Source organism: Scatophagus argus, chromosome 15 (assembly GCF_020382885.2).
Source record: "Scatophagus argus isolate fScaArg1 chromosome 15, fScaArg1.pri, whole genome shotgun sequence".
Classification (NCBI taxonomy): domain Eukaryota; kingdom Metazoa; phylum Chordata; class Actinopteri; family Scatophagidae; genus Scatophagus; species Scatophagus argus.
The window spans coordinates 6124303-6138219 of record NC_058507.1 but is presented as its reverse complement, the minus strand read 5'-3'; the positions used below and the strand labels follow the sequence as shown (position 1 = coordinate 6138219).

The window sequence follows — 13917 nt, the reverse complement described above, 5'->3', positions numbered from 1 at the left end:
AAGATTCAAATCAACAACTAAGACTCAAGCACACAGGGTTACAAAACTTGGGAAAGTCATGGAAACATCAGCATTTTAAATTTGTGCAGAGCTGACTTTCTCTGAGCAGGATTTAATTCTTTATCTTTTGAAAACAGAGCATTTACCAATTAGCCAAATGGGACCCCTAACCCAAATAAGGAAGATTCAAATTTAATCTAAGAAACCCTCATCAAGTACCACTGTGTTATAACAGACAAAGCAGAGTGTGTATGGCAAATTGTCTACAAGAATCAAATAAAAATAGGAAAAAACATCTCAGTAAGGGACAATTAAGCTAATAATTAATCTACTAACTGATGTTACCCAATGATTGCATATACATTAAACTGACGGTGAACTCACGTCCTGAGTGTTTTGCAGGAAGTGCTGCAGGTCTCGGTTGTCTCTGAGCTTTTCTGACACCTCCTGGGCTCGTCGGTTATTTTTGTTACTCCTGCAGTTCAAACATGAAATAAGGAAAAATACATTAAAACTCCTCTGTCTTTCTCCATCTTCTCATTCAACACCTCTCGCTGTGACATAATGGGACGTATCATGGAAAGGCCAAGAGAGAACACACAGAAAAACACCCGACACAGTAACCCAAAAGAGTCATCTGTTTCTCTGCTACACCGTGAAGAACAGCTCTCACTTAAAGATCAATATCCATTATGGTGGGAGCCTGTCTACTGAGCTGAATTGTGGGAGGTAATGGGAAAAGCTCCTATACCCTCTTTACTGCCTCTTGTTGACAGTAACGATACAGTGATAAGAAAGCTGTTTCACTGCAGAGCTGGTTGAGACTGTGAAGAATGAGCTAGACTGAAGAGATCTCTTTTTCTACATCAGATCGTGGAACAAACACTATTTATCAAACTGCTGAAAGTGAAACTCAAATGATGAAAAAAGTAGAAATCCAGAGGTTGGTTAAGAGTCCATCACTTTGGTCCAGACTGAAATAATTCAACAATTATGAGATAAATTCACGAGGTTTGCTAAATGTATGCAAGATCGGAAATATTCAGGATACATCCTAATGACTCTATTGATCCCCTGACTTTTTATCTGGCGTTTATTTTTAACAAAATGTCTCAACAACTATTCATCACAAAGGATGAAATTGTAACAACACAAGGGATAACAAACCTTAACTTTTTATGTACCATCATCATCAGGTCAAAACTTTAACTTGTCCAATGCTGTCATTTATGAGCAAATATCTGCAAATCATTCCCATTGTTAAATGTGCAAATGTTAGCATGCTAACATATCAAAATAAGATGGTCAAAAAACATGGTGCAGACATGCAGACATTAGCATTTAGCTCAGTGTGCCACTGTGTGTAAGTACAGCCTCACAGAACTGCTAGTGTGGCTGCAGACTCTTAAGTCTTAAATCTTTTGGGATTTGTCCAGAGTGCAGACAGGAAGAATAGATCTGCCAGGCATTAATTTTGTTTTCGATCACTTCCAATAGGTCTTCATCCTCTGTACTTGTCAAGATGATATTACATTCTCCTTTTTACATGTTTTATCTGATGTACTTTGGCAACAAAGACAAAATTTCTGCCCAGCCCCAGTTTTGTTTTATATTTGGTTTTATTTCAGTCAGTTTGGAATAATAATCCTTATTTAAATATATTAGATTGTATCTAATACATCAGATAGATTATGTTTTTTGGCAGAATAACACACCACTTAGTAAAATATGAAGAATTTTCCTAAAGAATGAGCAAATGCTGGGCAAATCTTTGTCACTGATTGGCTATTCCTTCTATCTGAGAGCTTAAGTGATTAATCATTCGATCACCTAAGAGTTGTTGTTTGCTGTAAAAACTTTGCTGTAAGTAGGACTGAAGTCACTTGATAAATGCAGAGTCTCAGAATAAAAAAGGAGTATTCAGGTTTTCAGTGTGATAAACGACCATGATTGTGGGAAAGAAAGAGAGATAAAAGACTGTAATCTGTTCATGACTATTAGCAAATCTGGTTGAAATCTTGCAGTACAAAATAACAGCAAGTACACTATCATAATAATTATGTGCTATACCTCTTCTCTCAACACTCAACTGAAATCATATTGATCAAAAATCATAACGACTGACCTGTCTCGAACTGATTCCATTTTGTCCTGAACCTTTCCAGAATACAAGTTGTTACTGTCCACCAGCTGCTGACCGCCCTTCAGAGCACCGTCAATCTTGTCCTCGTTGGCCTCCATGGTGCTCACAAAGTCCTCATGCTTCTTCAAAGCTTGCTCCGCTCCAGCCAGGGTGTCAGGCTTGTCTATGTGGGCCAAGGTGTACTCCTGCAAGAAGGCGAAGAAAAAATAAACACAGAAAGGAAAGAAGACTCTCGAGACACACAACCAACTGACTACATTATCTGACAAATATGCTGTGTGTTAACTGACCGCACTGCATTCTTCCATACCACATTCTTTTAAGCACCTGTAGCATCACTAAAACCCATCATTAAAAAGCTTACACTGTGGAAGCTGATGACTCTTCCACAAGACAGACACGTCATACTCTCGATTTACATCGTCCTAGTCCACATACACATGCCGTACAGTACCTGGTTGTTGAGGATGGCCTCCACAGCCTTCCCATCCCTCATGAACTGCTGGAAGCCCAGACTCTGGTCCAAGAAAGTCTTACGGCTATCCCACATCTTCTGCAGCTCGTACCAACCACGGTCCAACCCCTTCAGCCTCTGCTCCAGCTGCTGGTACTGAGGATCGTCCTCCTGACCCTGGATGACCTGGGCACCGGTGTCCCTCACGCGGTGATAGTCCTCCTCGTGGTTGTTTATGTCTTCACGCACTGCGTCATGAAGGCTGAGCTGCTCCTCTGCCTCTGGCAGCGTTGCGGGTATTTCCTCCGAGGCCACAGCCTTCTGGGTCTTGAAAAGCCAGGACTGGAAATCATCCATGTCTTGAAGGAAGGTCTGTAACTTGCTGACTTCGCCCAAAGAGTCCTCTCTATCTTTCAAGGTCTTTCGTAGCGTGTCCCAGACTGTGTCCAGCTCCCCCATGCGGGCCAAGATGTCACCGGCATTCTCCGGATGGTCCTTAGCCAGCTGGTCCGCCTCTTTCCTCAGGAAGGTAAGCTTGTTGTCGATGGCAGCCAAATCTCTCTCTATGCCAAACAGTTTCCTCTGGATGGTCATGACGGCTGCCAGGTCATTGCCCAAATCCTGCGTGGACTCGATCACCCGTGTTTTGTCTCTAATCCAGGCATCTGTCTCGTCGCACTCCAGCCCGTAGTTGTGCAGACTGACAGCAGAATCCACTTTCTTCTTCTTGTCCTCCACCATGGCCTTGAAGGCCTCCCACCTGAAAGATAATTATTTAATGAATATTTGAATCACTTTAATGTCATCCTAAGATGAAGGGAGGTTAAGCAAGCTGTTTCATTCAATGTAATTTCAAGTTAATATATTCAAATAATGGATTATTTAATTCAGCTAATATTGGAAAATGGTGAATAATATGCTTTACTATAAACTAATTTCACGTTTCTGCCCGTATAGCTGATCTGCTGTGCACCACCTGAAATAGCAGTCAGCTCAAAATAATCGGAAGTGTACACCAACTGAAAACTGTCTCCATTATACCTTCAACACGAAAAGTCTTGGAAATCATTGGGAAATTCTAGAGCTGCAAATTAATCTTTTACTATATGCACTGAGAAGAGAGAATACACGAAGATACAAATCTTGTTGTTATATTATTTCAGGTAAAACACTGAAAGATTAATTAGAAATGTTGATGCCCAAGTAGACAGATTCACGACACATATGGTAAATAGATAATTTATTCAGAGCACCTCTTATTCAGTCGCGTCTGACACTCTTTGACCTCTTTAGTGCGAGGGTGTCTGCTGTCCTCAAGCTGTTTAACAGCTTTGTTGACGTCATCCACTCTTGACTGCACATTTGCCATATCTTGAGCTAGAATGCTCAACCTGAAAACAACAAAAGCGTTAGTTAAAATAAAGAGCATGATGTACATGATGCAGAGACACGTGGAAAAATGTATTAAACTTCAGGGAGAATCAAGTAAGTTATTTGTCAAAACACATTTGTTTTTGTCTTTTGAAGATGACTTTGGTTGAACAGTCATTTCCAGATTTTTGTGAATTACAATATTAAATCGTAACATGCACAAAATCTTTTCAGAACTGCATAATAATTTAATTTGTGTACCTATTCTGTACTACTTCCAGGTCCTCCAGCTTCTCAGGCACCTCTAAATCCACCAGCCACGTTTCCTTCTGGCCCATCCAGAGCTCACAGGCGTCAGTCTCACTGAAGATGGTGTACAGGGCCATAGTGTCTTCCAGCCTTTTCTGTCTCAGGTCAGCCAGAGACATGAGCTCCATGTACAGGTCCTTGATGTCTTTTAGACGTCTCTGGATATCTGGGGTGTTTTGCAGCTCCTCTGGCAGCGCATTGGCCTGTTTAGACAGTGCATCTATGGTGGCTCCATTCTTGATGGCTTCATTCTTCAGGTTGTTGTGCTTTTTCAGTAGCCGCTCGGTAGTGTACTCGTCGTGGCCCACGTCATCGCCGCTCATCTGCCTCTTAGCATCCTGCAGCCAGGCCTTGAGATCATCAGCATCTCCCTGAAACTGGAAGAACTTCTGTGTGTCTTCCAGGTTCTGTTTCCGAAACGCAGCCAGCTCCTCCAGCTGCTGCCATTGCCTCCGGATGTCGTCCATGCATTCTTGAACCTTCGGGGAGTCAAAGTGCTTGGCCTGGATTATCTTCTCTCCCTCAGTCAAAACCTGCTCAAGGTTGGCACGGCGGGCTCCAAGTTCGTCTTCAAAGGCGCTGTGTTTGCTCTGGAGCACCAGCACGCTCGTTAGGTCCTTGCCATAATCCAAGGAGGAGAAGATGTGCTCCTTCTCTCTAATCCAGCTCTCCAGCTCCGCCACCTCCCACAGGAAGTTCCAGAAGCGGCGGGACTGTTCCAAGCGAGCCTTTCGTTGGGCCGCCAAGGCACAAAGCTCCTGGTAGCATAAGTCCAGGTGCTGAACCCTGTCACGGATCACTTGGGGATCACATGGCTTATAGCCTGAGGAAAAAAATAAAAATAATAATTTTACTCATTTCACTTTTTTTACTTACTAAAAAACACAAACCTTGTCACAGCTGGTAACAACTAAGCTAATGTGAATCTCGTACAAGTTTGTTATATTTAGCAGTAGGGCTGCACGATATCAGGAAAACTTAAGATATGTGATAACACATTCAAATATTGCGATGGCGATATGATTCGCCATATATAAACAAATGTTGAAGTTTAGATTAAATGTATTTCTGCTTTAGGTTTGCTCTGTTGACAGGTGAAGAGTGAAGGAACACTGAGTAAAGAAAATGAAAAGGGTTATTTACATGCTAACAAGCCAGTTTTATTGAAAAAGTGCATCTGACTTAAACGACAAATCTGACCAATAAATAACACCAGTTTTTGTCCATTAGCAGTTCATTAAATTAAATGTGTTCAGGCACGTATCGTACACTTTTAAAATGGCGACTTGGGAAAAATAAGTCCGTGATGGAATCTGGGATCTTCGGTCCAAATTGTTTATCAGACTTACAAAGTCCTCTTTACTCACGGTGTTCACGGCCATCGTATCCTTTACCAAATAACGTGCGACGGCCTCCGTTATTTCTTTGTAGCGCTTGAATGTTTTTGTTTTGTCAAAAGGTGCTTGCAAAACTCTGAGGAGTGGATGTCTGCTGGACTGGTTTGTTGCTACTGATCTCGACGTTAACTTTTTTTTTTGCGGTGGCTAACGCTAGCTTTTTTTGAACTCCTCCGTCCAGTTCAATTCAATTCAAAAAACTTTATTAGTCCCCAGGGGGCAATTAAAGTAAATGCGTTGAACGTGAAATTATCGCAGTTCAAGGACTCTTTTGCGATATCATTATGTTAATATCGCGATGAAGATAAGCCCTATTTAGTAGGTTGTTTAAAATGAAACCAGATTATACATTTGATGATAACTTTAAGTATCTTTGGACTACTCAAACCAGGAACAAGGGCCACGATGAGCCTTTGCACTTACTGTCTCCATTGGCAAACTTGAGAGCAGCAGCACTGGCGTTCTGTACTCTCTCTGCTTGCAGAGCGATGTCGTTCTCTAGCAAAGCGTGTTTCTGGAGCAGGTCTTCCACTTCCAACAAGTGTTTCCCAAAGTCAGGAGACAGAAGTCGGGCCTAAAGAGAGAAGGCAGCAATCTCAGTTTAGGGTTGAGAAGATATGTCTTTTTAGAAGATGAATATTCCTACTGGTGCTCAAACCTTCATGTCATCCATCCAGTTGATGATGTATAGCATCTCCTGGAAGATCCTTTGCAGGGTCAAGTTCTTATCCAGACGACCCCTACGAGCCTTCAGCAGCTCCTGCAAGTAGTCCCACAGGCGCAGGATGTTGTCCTTCCGTACGTCAATCCGTTTGGCGTCATGGTATCGTTCAGACTCCAGCTCCTTTGAGAGGTCCACCAAGGCCTGAACGCGTTCCTCATACGCGGCAATGTCCGTCTCGATGGCATCATGTTTCTTCTTTGCTGCCTCCACTGCCGGCAGGTCGTAACCAAAGTTATCCTGAGGAGAGGAGAGCAGAGATCACAAAACTGGAAAGCACAGCAGACCACTTATACCTTTCATACTTTGAGAACATATGTATATTTTGCTAATAAGACTTTATTGAATGCACTTATACTTCTAGTGGAGTATTTTTTGTGTGAGGCGTTGCAACTTTTTGTGTAAAGAAACACAGGTTAGGTTTACATTCAGTGTTTCTCACTAAAGCATATTGTGTGTATCTTTGAGCTGTATGAAACTTTGGAACACATTTTCTTCCTCAAAACATTCACAAAAACAGATTTTTTAATAATTTAAATCCTGAATTGTTCACATCTATGTTTAGTAGCTTGTAGGCCTTGTCAGTGTACCTTTGTTGGCACACTGCACCATATGTTGGCTCATCACTGCCACCTGTAGGTCAGTGGAATGGTGTGAAACTATTGACAGGGCGGTCTATCAGTCATCTGCATGCATGCATCCATGTGTGTAAAAATCATAATGAATGTAAACATTTCTGTCACCGGTTTTAACATATGCCTTTCTGTTAACAAACAGATAAATGCTTCACTTCTTCTTTTAACTTTTTGTAATGAGAAAGTTGCAAAGTTTTACTTGCAACTGGCAACCTCTTTCTACTATTTATCTCTTGTAAACAGTAGTGTCTTTAAATTCATGTAAATACTGCACTGTTATACATGTACTTTTATAAAATTAGCAGTCTACCTGAAATCAAGATCCTTTTCACTCCTCAGAACAAATACCAGATAGAAACATCATATAAGGTCCATGGTTTTATGTTTCAGTTTTGATGTTATACCTGAGCCACTAGCCTCTGGTTCTCCTGGAGCCAGGTCTCCCTCATGGCAGCCTTTCTGTCAAATCTTCTCGCCATCTGTTCCAGCTTCTCCTGTCTGATCAGCTCATCTCTCAGGACGCGCTCCCGCTCATGCTCCGCCCTCTCCAGGCGTTCCCAGGCCTAAAACAGATGATGAGATGCGTTTGAGGGTTTGGGCTGCCTAACAGCAATGTGATACTTTCCATTTCAAATTTCTTTGCTTGATCCCATCCACAAATGTCTCAGAGATCAACTACAGAACAAGTCCTGAAGTTGGTATGCATTACGTGTTGTGTTCAAGTACACTGTAGGGTTGTTTGCTACTTGCTTGCTGATACAACTGAGCAAACGGTATACTGTAGGAATCCAGTGCATTACCCTACCATAAGGACATCACAATTAGGATCCATCTAACGGTTATTAATTAATCTGATTATTCTTTTAATTATTTTTTTCAGTTAATCATTTGGCCTCTGAGATGTCAAACAAATCATAACTTTGGAGTCCAAGGTGCTGTCTTCAGGTGTCTTCTTTGGTCCAACTTATAGTTAAAAACTCTCATAAATTACATTTAAAACAGAAAAGTAGCACATTCTCACATTATAAAAAGCAGACCTAGAACAAGAAAATTTGTTTTTATCATGATAAAATACTTAAATGATTTATTAATAATCAAAATTCTGTCAATCTCCTATTGGATTAATCAACAAATTTTATTTCTAAAATATATTTCTAATTTTTTAACTATATTTGTGCTAGTGGCATGTTTATTTTTTGTAGATGTACTTTTATTTTCTTGTATCTGCAATGCTGTCAGACCATCATTTTCCTCAAGAGATGGCTTTTTTTTGTACAGTTTACTGAATTTCACGCCAGTATTGTCAGTATAATTCAATCTATTTGTCTTTTAATTGTTGCCTCAGGATTGTGCTCTCTAAATAAATGAATTTTTGCCCATCTAGCTGAAATAAAAGCCTGAGCTTCAAACCACAGAGAGACAGTCTTCACATGAAAACCTTCAAATTCAAAGATTTTTGTTATTAAAAGTACAAATAAAACGATTAGTCCAGTAATCAGTTAGTTGATTAATCCTTAGTCTGTTTAGGAAAAAAAAAAAGAATACTCTAGTTCCAGCTTCTCAAATATGATGATTTGTTGCTTTACTCTGTCTTATTTGACCCGTGAGTCTCCTTCTCACCCTGTTGATATCTGCAACCAGGGCTCCCTCTTTAGGCGTGTACACCCTCTGATTGTTGGCCCTCATACGACTCTGGATGGTGAACAGCAGCACCTCAAGGTTTCCCTTCTCCTGGAACCTGAAAATAAAACAAACACAAGTCCCACATAAATGTACACTTAAGCTGTATATTTAAGGCAGGTATGGCACTGTTTGGCATTGAACAGAAAACATTATTCTAATTGCTCAACGGGCTTGTTGAAATGTGGTGTTAAGTGTGTTTTTCTCTATTTGTTTGTTATGGTACTAATGATATTTTATGAAATTTGCTCAATGCAAATCATTGTAAAGGTAAGTCATTTGTTTCATTTTTCTCTTGAAGATTGCAAACACTGGTCAAAGAAAACAGATTAGAATAGAAGCAGAAAACATGTTATTGAAAGGTGTCTTGGCTCAACTCACTTGGGTGGCTTCTCTACTGTGCGGTAGGTGTTGAAGGCCTGAAGCTGCTGCTGAACTCCAGTCAGAGAGTTGGCAAGTTTCCGGTTGTTCAGCACGATGATGGTCTGCTCGATCCACGTCAGCAGGTCTGATGCCAGCGTCTCGTATTTATCAATCATCTTCTCTGTCTCAATGGCGTGATCCAAAACCTGAAGAAGGAAGTCAAAGAAATTTGAGAGAGGCATACACCACAAAGTTAACGCATGAGTGCATTAGTCTGCGCCATCTTTTACACCTCACCTTTCCAACTCTCTTGCCCTCGACAGCGAGCTGCTTCATCTTCGAGAAGTAGTGGTAAAATGCCACGACGTATGTGATGATGGACTTCTCATCTGGGTTCTCTGTGAACACATCTACAAAACAAAACGGCACATAAGTCAGTCACAGCCAAGCCAAAGACATCTCTGGTCCCAAGGTCCTTTTTTTTCCACCGGGCTTTAAAGCTCATAAACATTTAGTTCTACATGAAGGCACAGCCTCCATCAGTCACTCGCCTTCTGGGTCCAACAGTTTGGTCACGCCAAGCTTCTGCTCTGCTACATTAAAGGCATTCTGGAGGTTGTGGGTCGGGTTGGACCTTTTCAGGCTGTTATACTCAACCAGATCTGGCCTAAAAGAGAAAGATGGAGAGAGTGAGAAAACAAAAGAGAAAAAACAACAGTGAGAAAATGAGCTTGAGAATGAGGAGGAGAGACACTAAGCAGATGGGTCTTCTGTGTGTTTACATTTCAGAGCTGGTGAGAGTGGATTTGGCCATTCATCTCTCCTTACCGGTGTTTGTGTATGAGAGCATTGAAGGCCATGCCATCTTTCCAGCTGGTGGTGAAGTTTGTGATGTTGACATTGGGATACCTGAAAAACAACAGCCAGAGGATGTTAAATGACCAAACATGAGGGACATAGCTGAGAAGCTCCTGGACTAAATCAATGTCTGGGATCTGCTCTGCTCCTCGCTAAATTTAATTCTGAACGACTTACTTCTGTAGCTTCAGGCCTGAGCAGATGTGTTTTCTCAGAACAGTGGTATTTTATAATTTGCTTACAAATGTATTCAAGAATCTTGTGAAATTTAGAGATGCAGATTCTAAATATACAAAACAGGATGCTAAAAAAATCACAACACTGCAAATGAATTACTTTAACCTAGTTCAACATTTGGAAACATGTGCTTAGTAGTTTTCTTTAAGTGATTTAAGTAAATACGTCTCTCTCATGCATGTATGATAAATAAGCAGCTACTAGAGACAGCAGCTTATTAGCTTAGCTAGATAGGGAAACTGCTGGCCTGATTCTAGATGACAAAATTAGCGCATAAAACATATATATTTTTTAACACAATTAAACAAATGTGATGTAACATGCTAATTAATTAGCTTTATAGGTGCAGGCAGGTGGACTTTATTAGCAGTGGACAGACTCAAGCTAGCTGTTTCCAGCGATAACTTCATAATTAGCATATAAGCATATATATCTTCTCATTTTACTCTCAGCAAGAAAACAAATAAGTGCATTTCTAAGTATTCCTTGAAGAAAGTTTCGATTTATAGCTTAAAGGTTAAATAATATATTCTGTAAAGGCCAGCCTTCTGTAAACTGTTAAAAATAGGAAAAACACCTTAGTCTTGTTTTGGAGCTTTAATTAAAGACTATAATAAAACATTTATGTCAAACATGTTTGTCGCTTTTTTTGGCAAAACCCATTTTTAACCCTATAAAGTGGAATGATAAAAATAGTGATTAGAGCTTACTACAACATGGAGAACTTTTCAGGACACCCAAAGAAACTTTACATAACAAATTAAATATGAAAACAAGAACCTAGAAAATTAAAACAATATAAGCGCGGGACATAAAATTAAATATTAAAAGTAGCATTTAAGAGGGGAGTTTTGAATGGTAGTCTAAAGATGCACACACATATTTTGGTGATTAAAAAAAAAAGATTTACAGCTATGCACAAGAGTGGATTTTCATACAAATCCCCGAAGAATATTTAAAACATCTTAGTGATACTAACGGTCACACATTCCACTTACCCTGCGGTTTTCATCTGACACCACAGAAGAAGGGCGTCCTTGGCTGAACGTGTCTCCTTCTGGTCCGCCTGGCCCGTTTCCACAATAATGTCCTGGATCTGATGAGGAACAACAAGCACAGCTGGATGGTAAATAATGAAACTTACCTAACGGCTAAGAGGTTTGCGATCAAACAGGAACAATTCACAACAGAGAAAAAACCTAACTGATAGTAACGTGTCATTAATGAGAAGCACCAGCAGGGAAATTTTTGGCAAAGTGGCACAGATACCCCTTAGAAATATAACGTATTACAGCCTACAGAAATATTGGGAGGTTTTCATTTGTGTAAAACAAAACTCATCTCAAGTGATACAGCATCAATAGTATTAATCGATTAGCTGGATTCTCACAAATCTAAACCAGTTATTAAAAGGAGGGGGTGGTAATTATTGAAGTTCTTACTTTCCCACACAGTGGGCCAGTAATTAGAGCAGTGATGTGATATGAGAAACAGGCCCTGAGAGAGGGCTAAATTTAGCCAGCTTTGGTTCTCCTTGGTTTATGCAGACTGGAAAAAATACAGACAGGACCAAGTCAACTCCTTTCTTTGCTGTTTTTTTCTGTCTCTTTTGAAAAGTCTGAATAATTCAGGAGGCCATACTGTTTGAACTAACATGTCTAAAAATAACAGTGTTGCTGTCAAATTAAAAATAAATACATGCCCCCCCCCAAGAAGATAAAAGAGTCAAACAGACATGTTCTGATGTTCTGGATGTGCTTCTAACAGCAGATAATAATGGCTGGAATCTGAAGGCATCACTTTCGAGGAAAAAGAAAAAGTTGAAAACACAAATGCTTGCCTTGCTGCCAAGCATTTCTGTGCTGCATGCATATGTGCCCAAGACAGACTAAAATGAGGCTTCTATGTATTTTGATTTTATTTATATTATTTGGTAATAGTATAGTAGCTATAGTGGCTTAATCATAATAACACATATTATAGTCATTAAACAGTCATATTTGAAATGTGGTTGGGATGTGACCAGCTCATCGTGTTATTATATCCACCAGACATAAACCTCAAGGGATTCATGCATTTGGCCATGTGTATGCATGTGTGTATCTGTCTGCAGCTAATTTCGCTTATTATTTTTGTGCATATGCATATGATGTCTTATATCCCCCACCAACAACATTAATTAGCATGTTAATTTATATGGCCTGACCCGCCTCATCTGCAGATTATTGTACGTCACTGCCTGGTGGAGATCTGCACTCTCTTTTAGTTTTAGATTGTGATACACATGTCAAAAAATATTATTATTAATGTTATGAATATCATGTGGTTTTCAAACCATAAAATCTAAAGAAATTGAGAACAATATTTGTCTGCTGTGACAACATTACGCTTCTTTTTCTAAAAGGCTTTGTTTGAGGCAGAAATTTTTGGCATTTTTCTCACATGATAGAAGTTTTACTAGACCTCACAGTCACAGTGGTTCATAACTACAACCAAGACCTATGTTGATGCACAAAAACTGTCAGAGTACCCAAATATGGAGATTTACTTTTCTTGAGGTTTATTTGGCAGATTATCCTTAAATGGTCTTTACTGAACTATTAACTGCAAATGGCTTTTGAAGCTCATTTAATTAATTTTCTTTTATTTTGCTGTGTTTATTTTTTTTAAATATTTCTTCTACTCCTACTCCTTTTACTACTGTAAAATGAATTTTAAATCTATCTTATATAACACCTCCCACACAGTCATAACAGTAAGCCAGATTAGAGTGAAGAAATGTATATTCTGTATATCCTGCAATGTTTTGTGGCTTTGATTAAAGTGAGCCAAGATACACCGAGGAAGCTGTCCTTGTGCTTTTACTTTTACACATGACCTGAAATTACTTGTGATGCATTAAGCAGTTAATAGTACACACATTGTACAAGCTTCATTAACACCTTCGGGATTTGATGGTAACATTTTGCGTAAATCATGTAAAAAGGCAAAAAGGGAGTCCTTCAAAAAAGGCAAACATGAGTAATTAAAGACAAATATGAGCTTTCAGTGTAGTCGAGGTCTTCACCTGGAAGCGAAGAATAATGGTCCAGATGAGGCCGAGGATGAGGCGATGGTTGCCGTCAACGATGTCGTGGGACCCCATGTTCTCCAGGTGGACCCTCTGCTCTTTGAGGAACTGCAGAGCTTTGTCCACATTCTCCAAACAGTGGATACGCATCCGGCCTTTAGTGGGTTTTGGCTAAAGTCAGAGAGAAGAAGATAAGAGAGATAATACACAGACTATGACAAGGAGAGAAAAGCATAAAAATGTCTTTTTGACTTCTTACCAGGCGTTCACCGGAGAGCACCTCCAGCAGTTTAATGAGCATGCGTCCGTCCCGCAGGTCCAGATAGAGGTCAGAGATGCGACAGCCGACCCGGGACAGGATTGAGTTGACCCATTTAGTGAAGGTCTTCTTCTGAACCGCCTCACGCTCATCTGATGGGAGCACAAAGTTAGGAAAGAACATGAGCTCCATGAATAATGGAAATCTTCACATCTACAGAACAGCAGCACTGGAGCTGGTGGGGATTAAGTGTCCTGCTCAAGGGCACTTAAAATGATGGAGGTTGAGGAAATTTTAGAGGTTAAATTAATCCTCTGTGCAGAGTTAAGCTGCCAGGACAAACCCAGTTATCGATATTAGCTCATGAGCTTCGTCTGCAGCAAATGTACACTCAGAATTCTTTCTTTGGCTCCATTAATT

The 13917-nt window shown here is 40.1% G+C and overlaps 1 protein-coding gene across 2 annotated transcripts in view; it reads right to left on the bottom strand.

The window, feature by feature from the left end:
- Window positions 1-13917, bottom strand: part of sptb (spectrin, beta, erythrocytic) — a 44292-nt gene that overhangs the window by 15171 nt on the left and 15204 nt on the right. For both annotated transcript variants that reach the window (XM_046412213.1, XM_046412214.1), the window contains 16 exons: window positions 13498-13649; window positions 13236-13409; window positions 11167-11264; window positions 9902-9982; window positions 9625-9740; window positions 9371-9483; window positions 9092-9279; window positions 8651-8768; window positions 7435-7593; window positions 6333-6635; window positions 6098-6248; window positions 4230-5100; window positions 3851-3988; window positions 2598-3357; window positions 2126-2328; window positions 385-475 (listed from right to left, as the gene is read on the bottom strand). In XM_046412213.1, the coding sequence (XP_046268169.1) occupies window positions 385-475; window positions 2126-2328; window positions 2598-3357; window positions 3851-3988; window positions 4230-5100; window positions 6098-6248; window positions 6333-6635; window positions 7435-7593; window positions 8651-8768; window positions 9092-9279; window positions 9371-9483; window positions 9625-9740; window positions 9902-9982; window positions 11167-11264; window positions 13236-13409; window positions 13498-13649 (3716 nt within the window). The remainder of the gene's footprint in view (window positions 1-384; window positions 476-2125; window positions 2329-2597; window positions 3358-3850; window positions 3989-4229; window positions 5101-6097; window positions 6249-6332; window positions 6636-7434; window positions 7594-8650; window positions 8769-9091; window positions 9280-9370; window positions 9484-9624; window positions 9741-9901; window positions 9983-11166; window positions 11265-13235; window positions 13410-13497; window positions 13650-13917) is intronic.